A 25,079-nucleotide genomic window follows, 5' to 3' on the forward strand; every position below is an offset into this window, starting at 1 on the left:
GATTAACTGTTTCAAAGTTTTTACCTTTTTTTTACCAAATACAAGTAAAACATTCTAAAATTAGATCACTCATCGGGGGCATCAGAAAATTCCCCGATGCAAACTGAAAAGTTTTTGATGCAAACTACTTATGCAACTTACAAATGTGTAATTCGGAATTTTCTGGAAAACTTGTCTCATTGATGGTCTCCAATCACTCTTCGACTACATGCTCCCATATCCAATATATTATCAGAGCAGCTTATGTTATTTCCCTGTTCTTTACCAGCTTCACCACTCATATGCAATTTATTCATTTTATGTTGCATGCCTGTACAATAGGCTGACCTCCTGGTGCTCAGCTGTATGTACTATACTGTACCACAGCAAGGAAGAATAACTAGGGCCGGCGTTGAGCTACGGATATTACAAAACATCAAGGGCATTTGCCCACATTTGTCCCACTTATGTCCCCTGTTAAAACAGGTTAACGGTGTCTAATTAACCACTGAACATTGTCATCGTGCATGAATATAACATCCTTGCTCTTCTTGGAACCTGGCTATTTTATCTCCATTAAATCTCCACAGTATTCCATTAAATAGGAGAGAAACATTTTAGCAGAGATGATGTCTACATTAGTGCTGCCTTTCACCCTTCAGCACTTAACCTCTGAGACACTGGCACTTATGGAGGAGAATTGCCTCCTCGCCCAAAATCTGGTGTGTAGCTTAGGGGGAAAGAGAAGAGGGGAAGCATCAGTGGTGTACATGAATGGCTTTAGAGAAGCTATTCCTATTTGAAAAGTATATCCTCTGACAGGCTTGACAGAACCAGGTGTTGTATTCATCCGTGTTGCTTCCCTCCCCTATCCCAAAGCCTCAGGTTAGGTCATCCCTGTTCCCGATTGTTTACCTCCTGAGATAGGTTAGGCTGAGAGATCCTTTTCAAAAGCTGGGCTTTATTTCTGAAAAGACCTTTGAACTGGGGTTCCCTGTGTTCAAACCCGACATTCTCCCATCAGCATTCTGCCGGCTGGTTCTCTTGTGTGTTCACACAGTGACTAACACGTGACACTGTAAACTGTTCATTTTTATTTTTCCTTTATTTATTGACAGGATTTGTGTTCTGCCCTTCATCATAAGCAATCTCAGGCCAGATTACAAAGTTCGGAATATTATAACATTCTAATACATGCTAATTTAGACCTATAGATGGAAATTTAGAAATAATCACTATAATTTAAACTGAAGTAAAATAATCTTACCGTACTAGAAAAGATTGTGGCCAGGTGGACTCTGTGCCTTCTCACGCTTCTCTCTAGGTTCTAGTTGTTGAGGGACAACTTCAAGGCCCCTCATGATCTTCCTTCTTATGGTCCTTCATCTTTAAACTAGTCTTGGACTAGAAAGCCCACCAGAGGATGCCTTTGAACAGATGACTGTCCTTTGACAGCCCTCCAAACCAAGAGCTGTTTTCCGTAAAGCAGAACACACGGCCACCCTAGTTAGAAGTTCTGAGGTGTAAGAAAATGAGTCCTGTGCCATACTATCTCACATTAACAAGAAATAGTGGCAGTTGTGGCCACATTTGATAACATTTGCCACTTAGAGACAGTGCCTGATTCTATAAAAGCTAAGGAGACAGATATTTCCAAGCCCTTTAAAGTACTGCCTCTTGATTTTTTGGTGGCAATCCTTCCTTGCGGGCAGAACATGTAAAGGAAAGCCCTGTTTTGTTCTTGGTCATGCTGTGCCCCCACTCTAGGAAATGAGAAAAGAGTATTTCCCAGTACACAGAGTTAAAAAACTTCATCCTGTGAAATAGTCAAAGCAATCAGTAAGTGATGGAGTATCTGCTAAAAAGAAACCTGGCATTTAATTAACTTTTCAAAGTGCTGGTTCAGCAACCTCCATGTTTTACATTTTGAATATTGAACAAGCATCCCTAATCGGATCTGAATTAGTTCTGGGCTTGCTGGGGTGGAGAACGAACGAAAGAGCAGCCTGCCATCTCCCCCGCCCCCTTGTCGCCCTGCCTTCTCCTTCCAACTTCACATTATTACGATGATGAACTCTGGGTAATTCAGCCAGATTTTGCCTGAACCACAAGGCGTCTGGTCCAGCCTTTTCCAGGGCCATGCAAGGCAGCTAGGTTAAATAGCAAATTCTTTGTTTATGAACTAGGGACAGCCGGGAGAGCCTCCTCTCTCAAGTGTTTGTACCTGTCACTAGTCTGGCATAATCTTCCTATAAGGATTGCAGATTCTATGCTTTTAAATTTGCTGTTGCTTTGGGCTAATGTTCAGGGGCAGTTTTATGGGCAACAGAGAACCCTGTTTTGCTGCAATTTTGTTGTGACACTCCTTGTACAATGATTAATTCATTTTTGTTCAGCAGCCCATCATTTGATTTGAGTTTTAACCCACTCACTCCATCTATTTATGTTTTCAATATATAAATTTTAGAATACTGTATCTCAGAACATGCTCAATGACTGCCTTCCATTACTTAGCACTCCCCCCCCACCCATACAAAGGACATTGCTTTTTTAAAAAGAGCAGCTTTCAAATGTTACAGAAGAACAGCAACGTCTAGATGTGAGGCATGACTTGCACAACCTCTTTATATCCCTTTAGTCCAAAGTGCAACACATAAACTTGTGTATTTCCTCCATGCAGTGAAATGCATGCATTTTCCCTGCTGGGGAAATGTGTAAGTTTGCATTTGACACAAGTGTGAAAGAAGGCTGCATGAGTCATTTGTGCATCTGCTGTTTCTTAAGAACTTAAGAAGACTTCTGCTGGAACACACTAAGGCCCATCTAGTCCAGCATTGTTTTCACAGTGGCCAACCAAATACCTATGGGAAGCCCACAAGCAGGATTTGAATACAAGAGCACTCTCCCCACCGGTGGTTTCTAGAAACTGGTATTCACAACTCTGCTGCCTCTGACAGTGGAGATAGAAGACAGTCATCATTTGACTGTCTTCTATCTCCACACAGTCAAATGATGACTGTCTTCTATCTTCCGGGTTGGCGCCATCGCCGAATGGCGGACTCCCTCCGAGCTCCGGAGGGAGCCGGTTCGGCAGGGGCTGGGTTTTACCGCACCGGCGATGCGGGGACCCTTAGAAACCACGGCCACGGGGGCCGTGGACTTGGAGACTCGGCTAGCACCGCTAGCGCCCTCCCGACTCGTGAAGGAGCCTTTTTAAAGGCTACGGATCGGGTGCCGGGGAGAAGCGTGGTGCTTTGAGTCCTCTGCCATCCCTGCCGAGCGAAGCCGCATGCCATCCGGCGGAGAGCGCTGACTTCTTCCATTGAGAATTTGGACTTTTAACAACAACCCGTGAGTAAATTGGAAATCGGGTTTAAAAGAAGAAAAATTTTTGGGATTTGAGACGAGCGGGGGGGGATCTAAAAAGGAAGTCAGTCCCCCTCCCTATTGTAGACATTTTAAAACAAGGATTGGGAAGCCAAGGCCCAAAAAGAACGGTATCTTTGCTAAATTAAGAATTCCATGATGGGAAAGTACAAGAATTGTGCTGGAGGAAGAATTGAAGGAGAAGGAAAATGCACCCCCCTCCCTGGGAACCGGGGCGATTGAGGAGTGAGCCTGGTGAAAAGAGCCGGTGATTTTGACAGCTGTCAAAGTAGCTGTCAAAGTCGGAATATTAAAGAGGATTTTATTACAAGGACCTTGCTGGTCAAATTTGTTACAACTTGATATAATTTGTTAAGACTTGAATACAAAATGGCGAAAATACGGAGAACAATCGGATTTTTGGAAACAAAGTTACAACAACCCCCCTAGAGGAGCTTCGGGACATTACAAAGATGGGCGTAAGCCGGGAAAAATACAACACTCCGGAATTTCACAGAACTGGTTATCTCCTGGGAAAGCTGCAAAACGGAAACTGAATCTTGTCTACAGGGTGTTTAGACTAAAAGGAGACAACAGAATACCTTACTGAAGAAGGAAGGGACTGAACGCAAGTTTTTGTTCCTGAATAACAACAACCCATGTAGAGTTACTAAACTTCTGAATAAGAAAGTTTTAGCAGCGGAACAAGAGGAAGCTGGACTATAACCTTGAAAGAACAATGGGGGGAATTTTATAATTTGACATTTTTAAAGATTTAGGAATTAATTTTTAAAGAAAGTAATCCTAGAAATGGGAAATAATTCTGCAAGGAGTTGGGGGAAGAATGGGATTGATGGACTTAAGATTTCCAGGCTGGAAACATAGATTGGAGGATAAGGGAAATTAAACCGGGGAAGGGGAGGGAGAATTAGAATCCAAAGGCTTGCAACTATTTTCTGAATTGGTTTTCTTTTTTCTAATATATTTTTTATTTTTTTATACTTTTATTCTGTGTGCTTTTACTTTAATGGGAAAAAAGGGGGACATTGTGGAAAGAAAAGGGGGTGGGCTATGGGGAGAGATCTTTTGCTTTTTTTTTTTATCAAGGGTGTTGCATAAGGTTTGTATAAATTTAAATTTGAACAATGGGGTATATAAATTGTGTTTTAAATCAGAAATAGAACTTGTGGAAACAACAATATGAAAGGGGAATACAGTAGGGGTGGGGGAAGGGGGGAGTCCCAGAAAGTGGATGTTTGAAAATAAGGTTCTGAATGTATCTTCATAATTTCTTTTCTTCTCTTTCTGTATTTTGGAAACTTCAATAAATATTATTTAAAAAAAAAAAAAAAAAAAGAAGAAGACAGTCATCATTTATCCCCCCCCCATTTTTTTATTAGTTTTCCAAATTTATAACAAACAAAAAAGAAAAACATTACAATATAAAACAAAGAAACAAACATTTATCCTAGCTGTTGAAATCCCAATTTTGTTATCATTGTTAAATGACTTCCTCAAATCCCCCAGCTGAGTTTCCATATAAATCATTGTAGCAGTTTTCCAATACTACTTTGAAATAAAATTAACTTAAGCAATTAACATATTTCTTTCTTTTCATATTATCTTCTATCCATAATGTTATGCAATTTAACATATTTAACTCCTAGGCCAATTTGGTACTTACAAATAGTTCTACTTACGAAGAAGACAGTCATCATGGCTAGTAGTTACTGATCGCCTTATGCTCCATGAGTGTGTTTAATCCTCTTTTAAAGTCATCCAATTTGGTAGCCACCACTGCTGTTGCTGCTGCTTCATCATCATCACCACATGAAAGGCCTTGTTGGGCCTTTGAAGTGGAGGAAGTTCCACACTTTCCCCCTTGCTTTTTAAAACTTGCTGCATAGAGGGCACTACAAAAAGTCAGACTTTAGTTGACAGGCTTCCATTTAGGTTTTATGAGCATCCTGAATTATATCTAGATGCCCTCATCAACTAAAATACTAACTATCCGACTTTTAGAAGACATCTGAAGGCAGCCCTGTTTAGGGAAGTTTTTAATATTTGAAGTTTTATTCTGTTTTTAATGTTCTGTTGAAAGCCACCCAGAGTGGTTGCGAAACCCAGCCAGATGGGTGGGGTAGAAATAATGAAAAATTAGTATCATCATCATCTTTTACCAGGATTACATTGAAATAAACTTTTCCTTAGGAGAGATTTCAAAAGAGTTGTTGAAAGCCCATTTCTCTACTGCTGCTTCCTTGCAAATATTCCTATACTCCTTTCAGCAATGGCCTTTTCTTGTCTTTCAGGTCAAAAAAGAGACCGACAGAACAAGAAGTGGAAGAGTAAGTTTCTTGCTTCACCATCCACCACATTTCTGTATATATATCAACAGAATCAGCCAAATGTGACATCTTTGTATTTTATTTTTTGTCTGTGGCAGTAGACCTTCCTAGTTTTTTGCTAATGCAGACATGACCAACGTTTAGTCAGCTTTGCTCAGTGAAGATTGGAACATATTTTTCTTTAAGTGCTCAGAAGGAATAGTTTAGCCTGACTTCTCAAGACTTCCCAAATCTTTAGATTATGAAGGCATGATTTGCAAAAAAAACCCCAAAACCTGTCATTCCCAATGTTCTGAGTTTGGACATCACATTGTCTCTACTGCCACTGTCAGTTCAGTGATGATGTATTTGAAACAGATACCAAGATTGCCTCCCTCATCATTCACAGGGGCTGCATCCAATTCTGTCCCTCCACTTTCAGAAAACTCTTTTTTTCTCTAGTTAACACTTTTGTGAGTGGAACTTAGCAGAGGGAATTTTCACGATTTCCACCTTCTCTTCCAGCCCCTCATATCACCTTGCCCTATTCTGTTTTTCTTCAGAGGAAGCAGACAGTAGAGTGAAATAGGACTTCAGGAGATATTGTTTTATAGTTATGCCTCTAAGATTGTCTTCTGTCTCTGGTTTCTTCTAGCCATCGCCTGAGACAGCAGAGTTTAGAGGCAGAGGATGAAGAAGAAGGTAAGAGCCTGCATTCCTAACTGAATTTTTTAAATAGGATTTTAGGAGATCAGCAGAAAATTTAGCTTTGCACAAATGAAATGGATTAAAGGGCCTTGTTACCCTTAGAATCATAGAATCATTGAATTCGAAGGGACCGAGGGTCATCTAGTCTAACCCCCTGCAATGCAGGAATCTTAACTCAAGCATTCTCTTACTGTCAGAAAGCTTTTCCTGATGTTGAGCCAGAATCTCCTTTCTTGTAGCTTGAATCCATTGGTTTATGTCCTACCCTTCAGAGCTGGAGAAAACAAGCCTGCTCCTTATGTAACAAATCCATTGTTGAAAAAATATATGGACGTTTTGTGGTTAGAAAAATTAAAGGCTATTGAAAAGTGTGGAATGAGCATATGATTAAAAGGAAGGTGTATGCAAGTATGCAAGTATGCAAGTATGCAACCAAACCAGGATGAATGCTCAATAAATAGATTGTTTGGAGAAGCTCTAAGGTGTCTATATCTGTGTTCTGGAAGCCTTTTCAGTTAAGATTAAGATGAATAGAATCTCCCCTAGCAGAGGTATCAAGTGAATTTAAGATATATGTGTAAGATAAAGGGTATTTCTTCTAGTATAAGGCGCAAGAGGCATAGCAAGTGACTTTTTGCACTACCAGGGCCTTAATGCTTTTTGTGTATGTGCAGGCATGTTCCATTTGTGGAACTGTTTGGGAGGGGAAGAGATCATTTAGCATCCTCCTTCTTCCCCTCTTTCCTTCCCAATGTACTTGCAGAGGCAGCGTACAGCAAAACACAAAACATTTTACCGCAGCGTAGAAAACAAAAGGACCTAAGAAGAGCCTGCTGGATCAGGCCAGGGGCCTGATTGGTCCAGCATCCTGTTCTCACTTTGGTCAACCAGATGTCTATGGGAAGCTGCAAAATAGGATCTGAGAGCAACAGCATGCTCCGCTCCTGGTCAGTCATCACTGATTCAGGACAAGATGAGCATATAAGTGAAATTAATACTTTTTCGCTCAGACCAAATCCTTCAGAATCACTGAACCAGCATCAGATTCACTTTTGGTTGATGAAGACTTTTGGTTGCCACCTAAAAAGTGAGCAAATAAAGCGTATTTGTTCCAGAGTAAACACCTGCCTAAAAGTATCCAGAATGTTGAAGACAGGAAGCAGCTACAGGAAATGTGCCTTTGCTGCAGAACTGGAGAAAATGTGATAGAGACCAGTAGCATCAGAGCCTAGGGGCAGGAAATGGGGAATTAATTGAAGGGTTTAGCTTTGGCATTAAATAAGGCAGAAATTGTCTCTAGAACTTGGATATTTCCCATTTATCTGTACCACTTACTGTTCCTATGCCTGTTGAACACCCGCGTTTGCCTCCTCAAGGCAAGCCTTTCACACACCTCAAGAACAATACTGAGAAGTCTTACAAAAATACCTCTGGAAATAAAGAGTCTGGCCCATTTGGCATCCTGCCTGCCTGCAAAGGATGGGCAGGTGCAGCCCTGCAATGTTCCTGCTGCTGTTTTTCTTCTAATAGCAACTGTGGTTTCCCACAGCTTCCTGACTGGGCTTCTGCTATGCCTGGTTTGCTGTGGGCTTCCAGCATCTAGGAACAGTTTTATCAGCCAAGAGAAACAAGTGGAGAAATGCTCAAGGTGCTTGTGTAGGGAAACATTTACAAGGGCAGCAGGAAACCTGGCAGGCGAGGACATGTTTTCTGCCAGTAGGTGCTACGTTTAACTTGAAATGACTAAATCTCAGTCCATGTGAGAAGTGACCTGCAGGGTTAATGTCCACAAACACGAGAATAAAATCACCCAATCTTGCCTACAAAGAGAAGGGAATTTCACATACGGGATGAGGAACTGATCAATATGTGCTTCTTCTCAAACAAAACAATGGGGTGACATTTGTTACTTGAGAGGTGCAAGAACCAGCTCACACAACCAGTGAAGTGAAACTGCCAATACCTGCAGTGGAGCCGGTGGTCCACATAGGCAGGTATACTTCATGGGTGGCATAATTCTTTCCTGTCTTCTTCACTAAGAATGTAACTCTTTGGTTGGGGTCTGGATATTTTCTGTGTTCAGAGAGCACAGCATACTTCTAGTGGCACATAAATATTTTTCAGCACTTATTTTTAGTAATAAAATACTGGGCCAAGAATATCAAGATTCAGAGTTTGGAACAATATAAGATTGTTCATACAAATTAAACTGACTTACATGCCATATTCTTAACCTGTTATTTCCACTTCTGCAGAATTTACTAATGCATTTTCTAATGTGCTTCCATAGTCATGGAACTAGAAACTAACTTTCTTAAAAATCAAAGATTCTCAGAAATACAAATTCTGTCCCAGATACTGGGATTCACTAGAGAAGTCTGCGCACATGAAAAAATGAAGGCAAACAGTCTTCATAGAAGCATCAAATTGTAGAGTTGGAAGGGACCATGAGGGTCATCTAGTCCAACCCCCTGCAATGCAGGAATTTGTTGCCCAACGTGGGGCTTGAACCCACAACCCGGAGATTAAGAATCTCATGCTCTACTGACTGATCTAGTCAATACTTTGCTTCTTTGTGTGCTCAGGCGTGTGTGTAAGTATGAACGTACCTAAGCAATGTGTGCTAAGTCAGTAGGCAGCATACCTCTGCTACTTTTCCCTTGTTTCTATCCAAGTCCTCTTGCTCTGAGACTCAAAGAGAAGGTCTGTGGCTTACTGCACCATGGGAAGTCTGCTTTAATAGGATTTAATATAGTGACAACCTTAGGAATAATAAACTCTTGCAAGCAACAAAAATTGTTTAATTCCTAAAGGACTGGCCTGGTTGAACCACTTTTGGCCAGGGGCAATTGGGGGCTTAATATTGTGTATGTAGCAATCTGGGTGAATTGAGAGAGAGGCATTTAAGGGTAATTGCTCAATTTTCTATCCGTGTCAACAGGGAAAATAGGCAGAAGTGGCTGAGCTCAGCACAGTAATAGAGCTGGATGAGATGGAAGATGCCAGGCTGTTAGGTGAATTGGAAAAGTGCTATCTGTTGAGCGTTTCCTTCCCAGAGCTAGGTGCTTCTTCTAAGCTCAGGCAGCTCTGTAGACCTACATAAGGGGGAAAAACAAGGCTTTTGAAAGGGGTGGTCCCTGACCCTTCTCTGGGGGTTGAACCCAGTATTTTGCTTTTATTTCCCTTCTTTTTGTAACTGCAGGTAAGTGGTCAGTTCCTGTGCAGGTAGTTCTGGACATCACTAGAGGTTATTCTTCCTTCTTTCCAGACTTTTCCCTCTGATTCCCTGTAATATCCAACTTCATCCTTTTCACAAGTGTCCCACTCTCTTATATGCTTTTTGAGAAATAGAGCCAAGAGAATGCCTTTTTAAAAAGAAAAGTAGAAAGAAAGAAAAGGGATTCTGTTGTTTGGGGTTCAGTTGACCCCAGGAACGCAATTATGGGCAGGCAGGTCTGGTACCTCATGTGAGTGGTGTTTTGCCCCAATGCAGCCATTTTGTTCTTTTGCAGAAGTCAATGGTGGCCACTCACATCTCCAGAAGCAATTAAAGCACTGTGCTTGGGAACAGGGTTAAGATAGAAGCAAAACTCCCCCCATGACATCAATCTGTGTGTCAGGTATTGGGAGGGGGGAAGGCAGATTTAATGTCCCTGATGAGTCTATAATTTCTTTGCAACATTTTTCTTATATGTATTTACACATGGTGTCTGTGACAAAATGTTGCACTGTAGAGTGTTTTCAGTGTTCCACTCAGTTGGCCATGCTCCGGTGGCACAACAGGCGAGTGCGTTTGGCTGTTACCAGAAGGTTGGTGGTTCAAGTCCACCCCAGGATTCCTGCATTGGAGGGGGTTGGATCAGGGTCCCTTCCAACTCTACAGTTCTAAGATACTCAACCCATTTCCCCTCCCACTTGGTTTTCCTCTTTCCTCCCCAAGTCTTTCAGGACGCTTAGTCCTCATTGGGATGATTTTGGATACACACACACACACACACACACACACACACACAAGCCCCCCACTGTAAATATTTTGCTGTACTTCTGAAAACTGGATTTCCACCCAAGTCTGCTGATACCATGCACCATCTTATGCATGGATAGTGTCATTTTGCCTCTATAAAGACCAGCTCTTCAAGAATTGAGCTTGTGGTTAGGATATATTACTACATTTCTTTCAATCATAGAACTCTATGAGGCATTTTTAGGGTTCAAAGGCAGACTACCATCCAGGTATTATTACACAGACCCAGATTTGCTTAGCTTCAGCAGAGCTGCTACCTTAGCTGCCTTCATGCCCTGTTGTGCCTCCTCTTTTGGAACAAATTGGCAATGACGACTGGTGTTGAGGCGGAGCAAAAGGTTGACTCCTTTCTCTGGCATACCAGTGCCTTGGGGCAGATTTTGTCTGTGCCTTAACTAACCACCTGATTGCAGTCCCTATTCTGTCTCCTGTAACTGCAGCCTGCCCTACTGACAAATGCCTTACTAATAAGTAGCAAGTTTGGGATTTGGGTCTGGTTTACAGCAGAGCTCAGAACAGGCCACTACAAGCTGAATCAGTCCTTAAAAATACACAGTCAAGTATTATAGCTCCTTTCACTAATCTTAAAAATTGAGATCTCAAGGCGGATAGGAGCCCTTGAGTCGTAAACTATGAGAGTTCTTTGCAAATAACAGAGTCCAAGCTTTGGAGGGGAGCAGAGCAGTATGGCTAAGCAATGAGACTTTTGGTAGAATTAAGATCCTGAGGTATAGAGCTGGGGGCATTGGAAAGAACTGTGTAGGAAGAACACCGAGCATTGGTGAAATTAAGATGGGAAGTGAGCAAGGAACAAAATGGATGGACTAAGGAACAATCAGGTCAGGTGACAATTATTTTTGCACCCTTGAATTTGGCCAGCCACAAATTTCTACTAGGGCATGTGCATGACTTTGGATTGCCACCAAAGCTTTGGCCCACACTGTTCTAAACACGGCATTCTGTTTAGTGAGGACTGTAGTTCGGACAGCAGGATGGGCTTGCAATAGCATTAAATACTAGTTAAGAGATCAAAGAATGTCACCAGAGAGGCAAGCAGTGAGGATACTTACAAAGAGAGCTGCTACCTTCCTTGACCTAAGGTTGATCAAAGGGAATAGATAGTGGCTGTAACCCACTTTGAGAAAAATTGTCTTGAAAACCAAGATACAAATTTATTAAATACAGTGGTACCTCTGGTTACATACTTAATTCATTCCGGAGGTCCGTTCTTAACCTGAAACTGTTCTTAACCTGAAGCACCACTTTAGCTAATGGGGCCTCCTGCTGCCACCGCGCTGCCGGAGCATGATTTCTGTTCTCATCCTGAAGCAAAGTTCTTAACCTGAAGCACTATTTCTGGGTTAGCGGAGTCTGTAACCTGAAGCGTATGTAACCTGAAGTGTATGTAACCTGAGGTACCACTGTACATACATGCAATGAAATGACATAGTGTGTAGGCACCAGACATTAGTGTGGTGCTGCTCTTTCAGAGTCCCTTTCTTTACAGAGGGGCTTAGTGTTTCCCTGGAAAGGCCAAAGTTGTACAATGCACACTGCTGAAGTAATGGTGATGGGCAATGATAAGCATGCCTGCTTCAGAACGGGCTTTTGGCACGCAGTGCTTTCCTGGCACAATTCTGCGAAACCCTAAATATACAGTCCTATTGGCAGCTGTGATTGTTGAGTCCATAAGTGTAGTTGACGGACTAGGTTTACCTAAAAGACCCTTTAAGAAAAAGCTCTTGAAATATGATTACAGAATTGAGACACCATCATTTGAAAGCGCCTGAGGCATGCTTCTTTGAAAATTGCAGCTGTAGAGGGACAGCAAGAGAACCGCATAGCCCTTGATTGTAGCGTTGTTCCCTCAGGACCTGCTCCCCCCCCCCCCCCCAGTTTCTCATCTGATAGGAGTGAGAAAGAAAGCAGCAGTTAGGCTCTTCGTCTGTCTTATGAAAATCCGATTCCAAGTGGCTGTGATCAAACCCAGTTGGCTGTCAGCTGTGGTGGCCTCATGTGCAGGGAGGGAGGGGCTTCTGAGGAGTTTCTGGATGTGGAAATGTCATGAGTGCTACCGATCAAAGCTGCATTTTTTAATAAATATATATAAGATTTTTTAAATAAAAAAACCCTAAGGAATTTAGCATAAAAGAAATGTAGTTTGTCTTGTTTTTGCAGTGGAGCATGAAAGGGATTAAATAGAATCAGACATACCTGCTCCCTAACATAATTCAATGAGAGGCTTATAAGAAACTTCTTTCTTGCCTCATATTAAGGCAAAAATCACCAAACTGGCATTACAGAAGGAAGTTTTCTATTTCTTCCATACCCTGTGCACTCTACTCAATGTGCAAAAGACTAAACTGTAGGATAAAACTGTATAATAATGATCGCCTCTTGAGTTTTGTCTTTTGAAAATGAACGTGGGCAAGAATTACAATGTCACATATATGCGTATTTTGAAAGGATGGAGCAAGCCAAGTAGTTGTGCTGAGCGTGAAATGACACACAGATGAACAAGGAGAAGCGTTAATAACAGCATTCCTAGGTCAGATAAATGGTCCATCTCGCCAATTCCCCTATCACCAAAGGCAGTTAGTGCCACATTCTAGTGAGGAAGTCTATAACACAACATTGGTATGATCTAGTACTGGGCAATGTAACATGTCTGAACAAGTTGGACCTGCAACAAAATGTTGCAGAGTGGAGTTCAGTATGTCTTAAATACAAATAGAACACAGATACTGAAGGCAACAGGCACGATCCAGTTGTAAACCAATGGGAATAAGATCAATGAACTTAATGAGTAAGGCCTTTTGATTGCTTACGATCAAAATGGTCAAGACAGCTGCAGCTCCATTTGTTCATTTCCACCATTGCTATTCTGGCAGTCAGGAGTATAGCCACATTTCTTTTTCGTCTCTCTTCGAGTCAATTCACAGGACCAAATTACAGTAGCAACTTAAAAGTGCAGTTTTGAGTCAATCCGTGTTGATTTTGGCACGAGTCAATTGAAGTAAATCTATAATGCACAATGAGAAACCTGCTTAAAGGGGCTGAATGATGGCAGTGAACCTAAGTTGAGTTGCAGGCAGGGTGTGGGATGCAGCAGATGAATGAGCACTGAGTTCTGGACTCTTGGTGTTTCCACACTCACAACATGGCGATTTGATCTCTTAGGTTTGTTCTCTGCATGGAGCTTTTGCATTCCTATGACGATTTCTCCCATCCTTTTCTGGTTTGGCACCACAGATGTTTTGGGGCTGAATTACAATATGAATTCAGATACTCAAGAAGGTGCACTAATACATCATAGTTTATTTCTTGCCCCTTATTTTGCTTGTCTTGTGGTAATGCGCGTTTTAAAATCCCAATGCTTTGTCTGTTTAGTTGGAATTATTTTTTTCCAAGACTTTGCTCTTAATTAAAAATCAATTTAATCACTTAGTTTCTCAGTCATTCTTTCAGCTCTGTGAGTGCTTTCTGTTAACTCACAATCTGTTTCAGAGATTTGAACAATTTTTAAAATTTCCACAGGGCTTACCTTTCCCCCCCAATTGCTTACCTTTCCCCCCAATTGCTTACCTTTTTCCACTGTGACAGTAAACAACTGATGCCTTACCTCATTCATTGCCTTTCATTTTAAAAAATGGAATTCGAAGAAGCTTCTGATTCAGTTATTCATATCCAGTGCATCAGAGATGTTTTCCTCAGTTGGTTGTTTTTGGGGGTTTTTTGGTAACCAAAAACATTTGGGACACAGCACAAATGCTAAAGATACCTACTTATATTAGAGTCTAACAAAATAAAGATTGGGACTTTTGAAAATTATTTTTTAGAATTTGTTCTATGACAGTGAATTCCAGGCATATTTTGTACATTAGCATACTACAGTCCAGGATTTTGCTGATGTATTGGCTTGTATGAGTATACAGTTTGATTTAATTGCAGGAAAATATAATCTTTGTTGTTTCACATAATTAAAATTAAACAAAAATTCATTTATTTTTAAAGCATACCTTTTAGTCTTTTAATGGCATTTTATTGCATTTTTTGCATTGATGGCATTTGTTGACATTTTCTGGTGTTGTTTTAATTAATGGGGATATACTTTTATTTTGATTTTTGGTTTATAGGCACTTCAGTAGCAGCTTCATTATTCATTTTTTTCAAACTGGTATCCTATCTTTTGTAAGGTAAATGATACTGTATTTGAGAGTATAGACACATTTTTGGCTTCAGAAATATTGCATTTAGTTATATTAGTACAGCATCCTGTTCTCCAGTGCTCCAGCTGTTGTTACTGTTTGGACCAATTTGTGTATATCACTTGGTGATAGATGAGAAATTGCTTTTTGTTACCTACAGCTCAGAACTAGCTTCTCCAGAAAGTAATAATTTATGGCATCTACAGATGTAATCTTTGCATCACGCCCTCAGGCAACATTTATACAATTAATATGAGGACAACTGAAATCTGTTCTGTGTATTTTCTTTTTTAGCATCTACAGGCAGTTACATTCCACAGTTGTTATCAGTACGATGTGCAAATGGCCAATCACAAATTTTCACATATTTGTTTATTAAGGCAGAGTTGCTAGGGGTGGGGTGGGGAATTAACTGGTTCCAGAATCTGAGCCTTTAACATGCACAACTATTTGGCACAGAAGCATGAGCAGAGTGATCCTGTATACACTACTTCATGTTGCGACAAGAGATACATGGCAGCTACACCAGTGGAATGACCATATAGCCAAATTCATGCTCAGCCTAGGAGAGAAGGCATCCAAAGCCCACTGTGATATGTTTGTGAGGCATTTTAAGAATAATTGCATCCTCCAGGACTTCAACTCCACCTTTTACAGCAGGTGAATCTAGTGAAATATATGGAATGCAATCTTGTCGTTGGATGAGTCTCAGTTGGTTGATTGATTGATTGATTTTAGATCCCACCTTTTCTCCAAGGAGCAGCTCAAGGTAGCATCCATGGGTCTTCCCCTCTCCATTTAATCCCCACAACAACCCTGTTAGGCTGAGAGGCCATGACTGGCCCAAGGTTACCAAGTGCCCTCAGGAAGGTGATCAATGTCTTAAGAGATGGGGGTGATCTTCAGGTACCTGCAAGGGACATTAGCAAAACTGCACCTGAAGAAGCCTTCCCTAGGACCTAGAAGGTACCCATCATTTTAGCCCAGTGGCGTATGTCCCTTCCTGGCCAAGGTGTGACCAACCAGATTCAGACTCTCTTAAACTGATTTTTTTTTTTATACATTTCAGTCAGGATTCAGGCCAAGTTTAGCACAGATACTGTGTCAGAAGAGAAACAGAAGAATGTGACCCTACTGAATCTCAGCGGCTTTTAGTGCCATTGAACATGGTGTCTTTCTGGAGCGAATGGCTGAGTGGGGAGCATCCAGCCTTCAGGCTGCTGAGCAGGGCTCCCTTCTTATGATCTTATATTAATGTTCAGTATGAATGAATCTAAATGACTAGATGTTGACTGCCCTATGGACGGGAGGCACACAAATGTTGCCCCCATGTTTGAGAAAGGGAAAGAAGACGACCCAGGTAACTACCTAGTGGTGAGATGACCCTTGAGGTCCTTTTCAACTCTACAAATCTATTTAAAAGGATAGCCAAGAAGTCATTCAAAGTGAGTTCACCCACATTTTCTCTCTCTCTCTCTGGAATATTCTCAACGCAGAGGCAATAGTGCAACAATTATTTTATTATACTGTATAGTGGAAGGGAAGTCAACCTTGCTGCAGGGGGGGGGGTGTTTGCTGCTTCCTTGTCTCCTCCACCCCAAATCAGAACAGGCAACCAAATATCAAGGTTTAGATGATTTAAGAGACAATAAAATGCAAAAGCTTGCTTTTGTTTTCTCCTAAAATTATGACCTTTATAAAGTGGTGTTCTTTGGCACTACACAGCATAGGGCAAGGGCTATGATGGTGATGAGATCATCCTAAAACTTCTTAGATAATTTCTGGCTGTAGTCAGCATGTTGGCACAGTTGCAGCTGTTCGTAAATGCTTTCAGGAAGTTGGACAGCCCCCTTTTTTGTTTTTCCTTGGTATTTCCATATTTTTTAGGGCTATGACTTTCCTTTTAATGACAAGGTTTGAAACCCACTTCTCTGTGAATGGCATCACCAATGGGTAGTGTGACCTGATGCTGGAAGAGTAAATTGTAACCCTCCACCATCTATGCCCTGGCCAGTGGTCCAGAGAGGCCGGGGCAACTATACATGCCTCATTGGTTTGCTTATTACCCTCAAAGGAGAGAGAACTCAATCTTGTTTGTGTGTTCCACAGAAGCTGCCTCCATTCCTTGTTCCTTGCCTTTTTTGAAGACTCTAGCCTGTTGCTTTCCACTTCTCTATTTTTATTCCTCCTTTTTCTATTTAGAGGGAAAAATTATCGAATTGAGATGCACTAATTAAAGCCATTTTCTGGTATTTGGTTACTGGCGTGTTTGATGTCTCTCTGACAAGACCATGAAATGCATGGGGTGTCCACAGGGACAGAATTTGCTGAACACGGTGCTTTGTAAATGCGGGGACACAGTGTCGCAGCAGCTCATGAATATGAAACGCCCATGATGCTACCTCAGTGGACTCGAGAACACAGATGAATCCTGTCATGTGCTAAATGAGACCAATTTCTTTCACTTAACTTCATCTTCAATCAGATACCTTCTTCCATTTGCCTGTTTAAAATTCCCTAAACGTGATGCAGAAGGTAACAGCATTCAGTAAAACAAAGTTTTGCAGCAGCAGAGAAATTAGAATTGTGTCTGGCTGAAGTTTTCTTCTGTTGAAATATAAAACTTAGCTCACTTCCTTTGCTTTTAAAGCCTCTCATAGTGCTGTGCACAAAACAGGGAGGACCCAGAGAGCTGGCCTTCAAAATCTCACTTTTCTACATGCTCTGCTCTTATATAGTTTTGTATGTACACAGCTCTAGAGGTGTGCATTCTTGCATTCTTTGGATACAGCAACTAACTAGGATTATACTTGGAGGAGTTCCCATGCTGAATTGCTTATTGAAAATGGCAGGTCAATAAATGGGAACATAGCGTGGCACAGCACAGCAGAGAGCATTAATTTAGGGCTTTGGATAATTCCTGAGAACAAACTAGGTCAGTGTTTTTCAGAGTTGTAGGATTCCCAGGGAAAATCAATCCACCAATTTCTTTTTACTCTCTCTGCAGCATTGTTCCCTGCTTCTCATGTGGCTTCTTTCTAGAGTCTAGCATCACTATTTGAGTATGTGGGAACTAGGCTGAGGGATTTCAGCTAAAGAAATTCCCATGTTGAAATTTCCCATCCATAGAGACTCATTTCTCAAGCTGAGATGCAGTCCATCAGGCATCTCTTCTTCTGCCTTCAGAAACTTGTGAATTTTCATATGACAACAATTGGGAACATTGGGGATACAGTTACTGGTCAACAGGCCAAGGGTTGCCTGAGGCGGACTGTTTGGCAGGGCCAGTGGTTTCAGGGAGTACCTGCGTGAGTTACTATAAAGATTTTGGAAGCAAATGCTTCTAAATGAAATGAAACTAAATGGGGGGGGATTTATTGTATTTGATCAGCATCTCTGATGATATGCATCTTGTACTGTTCTCTGTATACTCTTATCTGAACTATGTGGATTAATCTGTAGGGAACTAATTTATGAAGGTAATTCGCCCTTGAGAAATGTTTATTAGATTTAACAGGAATAGGTTCTATATGTTTTCACTAAAACCTCTAGCAAAGAATAAGGCTGATTTTTTAATGCTGTACTTGTGAAACCTCTAAGTGTAACTTTTGAGCTGCCAAACAGCTCTTTATTGCTAAAGCTTTACCAGCCCTATATCCGATAACACAGGGGTAGAGACCTTGATCTGACAGGTGGGCCACTTTTGACAGGTGGGCAGGGCCGCCCAGCTGTCAATCACCTGACATCTTCCTTAAGTTTCAAAGAATTTGAAGTGTAATCTAAGTGCACTCCCGATTCTTGCAGCCACTGCTTGAATTCAAACCATAGCTGCAAATATTATTGTCAAATGAAGGAACTGACTTCATTTGGGAGCTTCCAAGTGGAACCAGTCCCAGTGGGGACTGCATTTGGAGGCAAATTTAAGAGGTGTCCGGTGCAAAAACTGCTTACAGTGGAACAATCAGGTGGGCGTCCTAAGGCTCCCAATTGTTCCTTTATAGCTAAGGCTTTACCTACCCGACCCCTGCTATCATATGGCAGCAGGTATGGGGCAAGTTGATGTGGCTCTGGAAAATGGCCTGGCAGACCAAATTAAGATGCCTGGCAGACGTAATCTGACTTGCGGGCAAGAGGTTCCCCAAGTAATAATGCAGGATAATAATGCCCTTTTTTCTGCACATTTAGATCTTTTTTAAAAAATATCATACAGGGTTCTATTTTGTGTGTTTTTTCCAATGAACAAGATGAATAAGTTAAAAGACATAGGCTTTACCTGAAAGAAATACGCCGTACTCAGAAGCCTTACCTAAAAGAAATAAGCCTTACTTAGTTTAATGTTCTTGGCGCCTTATCATTCTTGGTATTTCCTCTTGATTTCATGATTCTGATCCTCTGGTTTCTTAATTGCATTAAGCCTTTTTAGCCTGGCAAAATGTGAGTTAACAGCACATAGTGAAATCAGTTTGGCCTTGGCTGGCTGCCAATTTCAAGCAAGTACGATATTCAGTGTATGCTGCAGAACTTGCCATACTAAATGGGTTGCATGAAGGGGTCCCAAGTAATACCTTCAATCTATGTTTTCTGAATAGCTGCTGAGCTTACTGCGCTCAGAAAGTGGTACAGTACTTAAAAGGCAGGTTTCTCTGTGCAAGAACCAGCTCCTAAAAGGTACTTGACTGAGTATGCAAAACCTTTGATAGGCCACCAGATCCTTACAGATTCAGGTCTTAGATTTGTTTCCAGCTTACCTTTCACCACTTTTTATTTCTCTGTCGTTCTTTTGTGGCCTGCTCAGCCAGAGCCTCTGCAGTGAAATAAGCTTATGCAAATCTTCCATGAGCATTGACCGGCCTTCCTGTGCTACCGCACTGAGGAGGTGGCCACAGAGTATCTCTGTGCTGTTTGGCACAAAGATGGCACCTCCAGTGCTCTGGTTCCTCTTTATCCAAGTTCCTGTGAGCTGAAAGCTGCTCCGTTGAAGGCAACAGGTCCTTGAGTGGTTGGGGAGCTGGAAAGCACAACTCTGCAGAGACTGTCCAAGCTGTCACCGTCTCTTGCTTTAGCTTGGCTCTGGCTTCAGTCTCGGTTTCATTCAGCCCCTTCACCAGGCAGCCAATTAGAAAGAAATCCCACTGTGTGGGTTGCTCCAAACAGCCCTCTTGTCAAGAGTCCGGGCTAACCCTTGCCCTGCTGCAGATGGACCAGCACTTCCTCCGCCAGGGTCAGGGAAGCCTGCAGGGATGCAGAGCGGATAGGAAGATGGGACCTGTGCACTTCGGAACTGGGAGAGGGCTATAAGGGGAAACACATATTTTTTTAAAGACCCAGTCCTGGACCCCAGACTCCACAGGCAGGGCGCCTTTCCAGCTCTTGAATATTCATTTCAGCCTGGGCTGCAGACTGGACAGAGCTGGAAACAGTCAAATGCTTAGTTAGAAAAGCACAGTTGTGGATAAAATTGGAAGCAGCCCATTCACTGCCAAGGCGCCATCTCCCTTTCATTTCAGGCAGTGGAGTAAAGGATCACAGTAGAGCTTTGCCAGCCAGTTTCCTGAGGAATGTATGATTCTGGAACCACTTTCAGAATCAGAACAAGTCAGGGATGGCCAGCTTCTTAAAACCAGAGGAGGTGCATACTTTAGAGCTCAGCTGCTCAAGGGCTAGTTCACTGGAAATGGAAATGCAGTGTTTATGGAGTATTTCATCATACCAGGGTGGCCAAAATGTCTGGCATTGAAAAAGAAAAATGAAATCCACTATTCAAATTCAAAATTAGAATGCAGTCAAACCAAGTCTAGTGTGAACTATCCAGAGCTGCAGATAGTCAACACGTTCTGGTGGGCTGGATGCTCCTTGCAGGCAGCTGGCTGGCCAGCTTGGGGAAGGGCTACTGGCTCAGCGGCAGAGTACATGCTTTGCGTGCAGAAAGTCACAGGTTCAATCCCTGGCATCTCCAGGAAGGACTGGCAAAGATCTCTTCTGAAATCCTTGAGAGTAACTGCCAGTCAATGTAGGTAGAACTGAGCTGGGTGGACACAGGCAGGTACTTGCATAGAACTATAAATATTTGCCTGGGGGGAAATATAGCTAATTTCACTCTCGCTGTCCTGAGAGACAGCCTTATTCACAAAACACAGAGCCATGTATGTAGGCAAAGCCTGAGGAAGCTTCTTGTCACTTGAAGCCCAGCAGTCTGAATTGTCACATAAATAGAATAGAGATAAGGCAGCCCACCTAGGAGATGGAAAACTCTGATCCTAAACCTAAACCAGGGATTTTTTGGGAGAAGAAAATTCTAAGGAGTAAACCCTACACAAATCCAGAGTGGAATCTCTAGGGCAGTTGGATGGCGCCTTGTATGCCTCCTTCTGGCAACTCCTGCAGCCAAGCTGGTGACAAATATATCGCTGTGTTTTCCTTTGGACCACATCAGCAAGACTGAGGGGGGAGGGTCTTGTTATCTGGGCAGCCCAGGACCTCCATATACACTGTCCAGGCTTGCGCTCCAGGGAGGTTACTTCAGTGCTGCTAATTCAGCAGTTTGACTTCACCCCCAGAGGTGCACTCCATTGTCCCTTGAGACAGATGGATGCCAACATCAAGACAGAGATAATCCCGATCATCTTCTATTTGCTGTCTGAGCTCATATGCCTTGCCACATGACTGCAAGAACATTACTCTGGGTAGTATCTGGTAGTTTGTCATAATAGTCAGGCTATCCCTCAATCTTCACAGACAGCCTTTTGCTTTTCTTTCTTTCTTTCTTTCTTTCTTTCTTTCTTTCTTTCTTTCTTTCTTGGGATCTGTATACTCCTCCCACTGGAGCACAAATCCATCCATTTAATTTTAAAGAGGGTGCAGCAGCCACATAGGCATTTACCCTGCAGTGTGGGTCTCTGGTGTTTTCAGAGATACATTGTATGAACATACCAAGCTGCTTTACACTGGTGTCCATTGGTTCATCTACCCCAGGATTGTCCACTCTTGTCAACTGCTCTCCAGGATCTTAGGCAGAGGTCTTCTCCGCCATCTGCTACGTGATCCTTTTAACTGGAGGCGCCAGGAAGTGATCCTGGACATTTTATGTGCAAAGCATGAGCTGTAACACTGAGCTATAACCCCTCACCGTTACTTTCACACTGAGAAAACTAGGGAAAGTTTTGGTAGTTCTGCAGCCTTATGACTCCTCCATCCCTTGCAGATATCCCAGTGATCCCTGACTTGGAGGAGGTACAAGAGGAAGACTTTGCCATGCAGGTTGCAGCCCCGCCCAGGTAACAACAGGATCACAGCTGCCATGGAATTCCTTGTTCTGAACTGGTAGTCATAAGTGGACCCCACTCATTCGGATTTTTTTGTGATTTGCTTGAGCAGTTACATGGTGTTGCTATGAATAACAGGTGGTTATGATAAACTCTGTTGTTTTCATATGGAGAGAGAGAACAGCTGCTACGGACTCTGAATATGTGTGTCAACCCAAAAAATACAAACTTTTTATTAAGATCAGTCTGTATTTATGACAGCTGCTTTATTTATTCATAATATTTAACTGCCCTTCATCCTAAGATCTCAAGGCAGGTCACGACTAAGGAATATACAATAATAAAGCAAGTAAACCCATTCCAAGTGGAACATATGGATTCTGGTGAGGGATGTGGAGTGCTCTAATTTGGTTCCTTGCTCTGTCCCCAATTGCAGTGTTCAGGTGAACAGAGTGCTGACCTACCGTGACCTGGACAATGACCTCATGAAGTATGCTGCTTTCCAAACCTTGGTGAGTGCAGGCAGATAGAAATCTATATTCCCAGAAACCCCAGGGTGTCCCTTTTCATGGTGAGACTGTGTGAATAAGGCGAGCATTCTACTGATAGCGCCATTCTGGAACACAAGATGTTAAGTACCTGTTTGGCAGATCTGCATGGTATATGCTCTGCAGTGTCTGCTGAGGCATCTTTGGGTGTTCCTCTTCACTTCCCACTTTAGTGATCTTTACTTAAATCCAGTGTCCATCCCTTTGTTATAATTCCTTTGGTGGAGCTCCCTTCCCTCCAGAAGGAATAAGCACACTCCGTTTTATACTTTGAGCCAAGGCTCAGCATGTGGATAACCCTGGAGAATTAGAAAGCTCTCATGCAGTTCTAGCTACAGAGTCTTCCCAAGGTGAAAAGGCTTTTCCAGGTGGTAGAGTGCCAAAATTTCTCTTTGGATTGGTTTTCTCATCCAGAGGCTGATGCATTTGAACAGCTTTGCTCCATTAGTGGCAATGTAAGTTATCCAGAAGCAGGACAGATGTGTGCAACATGTGTGTTTCCGTTATTGTTCTTGGATCTGAATTACGTTTTTATGCGCTCCCACAGGATGGAGAGGTTGACCTGAAGTTGCTCAGTAAGGTTCTAGCTCCAGAACAGGATGTACGAGAGGTGAGTTTGCTCTGGGCCAAGGGGAGAACGAGACCATTATTTTTGCTCAGCGGGAACAGGAACATAGGAAGCTGCCTTAAACCAAGTCAGACCATTGGTCCATCTAGCTTAGCCTTGTCTGCTGACTTGCAGCTGCTCTGCAGGGTTTCAGTCTTTTCCAGCCCTACCTGGAAATGCCAAGGATTGATTCTGGGTCCTTCTCCATGCAGAACATGTACTTCTTCTTTTTCTGTTTGCTGCAATCCTCTCCTGTTGGCAGTTTTCTACCCATACAGTCGTACCTTGATTGTCAAACGCCCTGGTACTCGTACGTTTCAGCTCCCAAATGATCAAAACCTGGAAGTGAGGGTTCTGGTTTTTGAACTTTTTTTTGGAAGCCAAACATCTGATGCGGCTTCCACTATTGTTTCTGGCACGCCTTTGCAATCGGAAGCCGTGCTTTGGTTTCCGAAGTTGAACGGACTTCCAGAACGCATTCTGTTCGAAAACCAAGGTACGACTGTATATGCTTCCTGTTCTTAACAATGCAAGCTTCCTGTACTTGGGATTGTGGACTATTCTTTAAAAATAAATTTATACTGGTTATCTATCAACATATCTATCCACCCTAAAGGCCCGATTACAACATTGTGCCAAACGAACAATGCAGCAAGTGTTTGTGTATATAGGAGGATGAGACAATCTTTTAGGCATTCTGGTTCCAAGCTATGTAGGACTTTGCACACCGGTACCAGCAGCTTGGACTTGGTCCTATAACCAGTTGGCGGCCAGTGCAATTCTTTCAGCAGCAGTATAATGTGATGGCAAGATCCTGCCACAGTGAGCTGTCAAGCCACTGAATTTTTGTATTAACTGCAGCTTCCAGGACAGTCTCAAAGGCAGCCCTGCATAGAGCACATTAGAGTAATCCAATCAAAATTAACAGTGCATGAACAACAGCTGTCAGACTATCCCAATCCAGAAATGGCTATAACTAAAGTTGGTAAAAGGCACTCCTGGCCACTGAGGTCAGCTGGACCTCTAGCCCCTTGCCCTAACTCTCCTTATGACCTCTCCCCGTGGCATCATGTAGATGTTAAATAGCATTGGGGACAGCATAGTACTCTGCAGCCCCCCAAAAAACAATTGCCAAGGGGCTTGTAAAATAATTGCCCAGCACTATTCTCTGAAACCAGCCTTGGAGGTAGGAACTGAAGCACTGTGTAGTAGTGACACCAGTGCTCATCTCATGGAGACAGTTCAGGAAGATACAATGGCCAATGGTATCAAAAGCTGCTGAGAGATCAAGTAAGAACAACAGGCTCTTCCTCCCCCTGTCCTTCTCTCGATAAAGGTCATCCATCAGGGCGACCAAAGTCAATTCAGTCATAGAACCTGTCCAAACCCCTATTTGGAATAAGTCCTAGAGGACTTGCAATTACTGTGATCATATATACAGTATAATTGGCAGTGATATATAAAATGGTGGCACTGCAAGTGGTATGGATCAAAACACACACTGTCAAACCTTCAGGCTTTCTAGCAGAGTTTGGGTTACTGCTATGAAGTAGCTTTTAGACAAGACATGGCATTCTTTCCACCATTTGGACTGTGTTTCAATGCTTTGGGACATTTTTCCACTTAGTATTTCTTTTCTTTTTTTGGCAGGATGATATCAGCTGGGACTGGAATCATCTCTACACAGAGGTGGCCTCGGAGCTTCTGAGCGAGTGGGACTTGGGGCAGGCGGAAAAGGAGGAGACCCTCGCTCCAGTTAAGAACACTTGAGCCTTGGCTGTTGAGCTGTGACCGTCAGGAGTGCCTTCTTTGCTAACCAGGCACAGCTGCCAACCACACCGGCACAACTACAGATTACTAATGCATTATATTTTGAACCCATGCTTTGTATCTGAGGAATCATTTTAGTCCACTTAATAAACTTGCTTAATAGAGCTCAGCAGGTGTTTTGTTCATGGTGTGTTTTGCGAGGGCTCCGACCTTGTCAGTTAATCAGTTTAATTGGTTAAAAAGAGTATTACTATTACAGTATTAGTACAATCTGATCAAG

The 25,079-nt window shown here is 42.4% G+C and overlaps 1 protein-coding gene across 1 annotated transcript in view; it reads left to right on the forward strand.

Annotated features, from left to right (window-relative positions):
- Positions 1-24,968, forward strand: part of IFT43 (intraflagellar transport 43) — a 45,890-nt gene extending 20,922 nt beyond the window's left edge. The window contains exons 4-9 of the mRNA XM_083621033.1: positions 5,658-5,693; positions 6,328-6,374; positions 21,814-21,886; positions 22,311-22,386; positions 22,970-23,032; positions 24,680-24,968. Of these exons, the coding sequence (XP_083477159.1) occupies positions 5,658-5,693; positions 6,328-6,374; positions 21,814-21,886; positions 22,311-22,386; positions 22,970-23,032; positions 24,680-24,799 (415 nt within the window). The 3' untranslated portion in view covers positions 24,800-24,968. The remainder of the gene's footprint in view (positions 1-5,657; positions 5,694-6,327; positions 6,375-21,813; positions 21,887-22,310; positions 22,387-22,969; positions 23,033-24,679) is intronic.
- Positions 24,969-25,079: the final 111 nt, after the last annotated feature.

This window comes from Podarcis filfolensis (genome assembly GCF_964270895.1).
Source record: "Podarcis filfolensis genome assembly, chromosome: 1".
Taxonomy (NCBI): Eukaryota; Metazoa; Chordata; class Lepidosauria; order Squamata; family Lacertidae; genus Podarcis; species Podarcis filfolensis.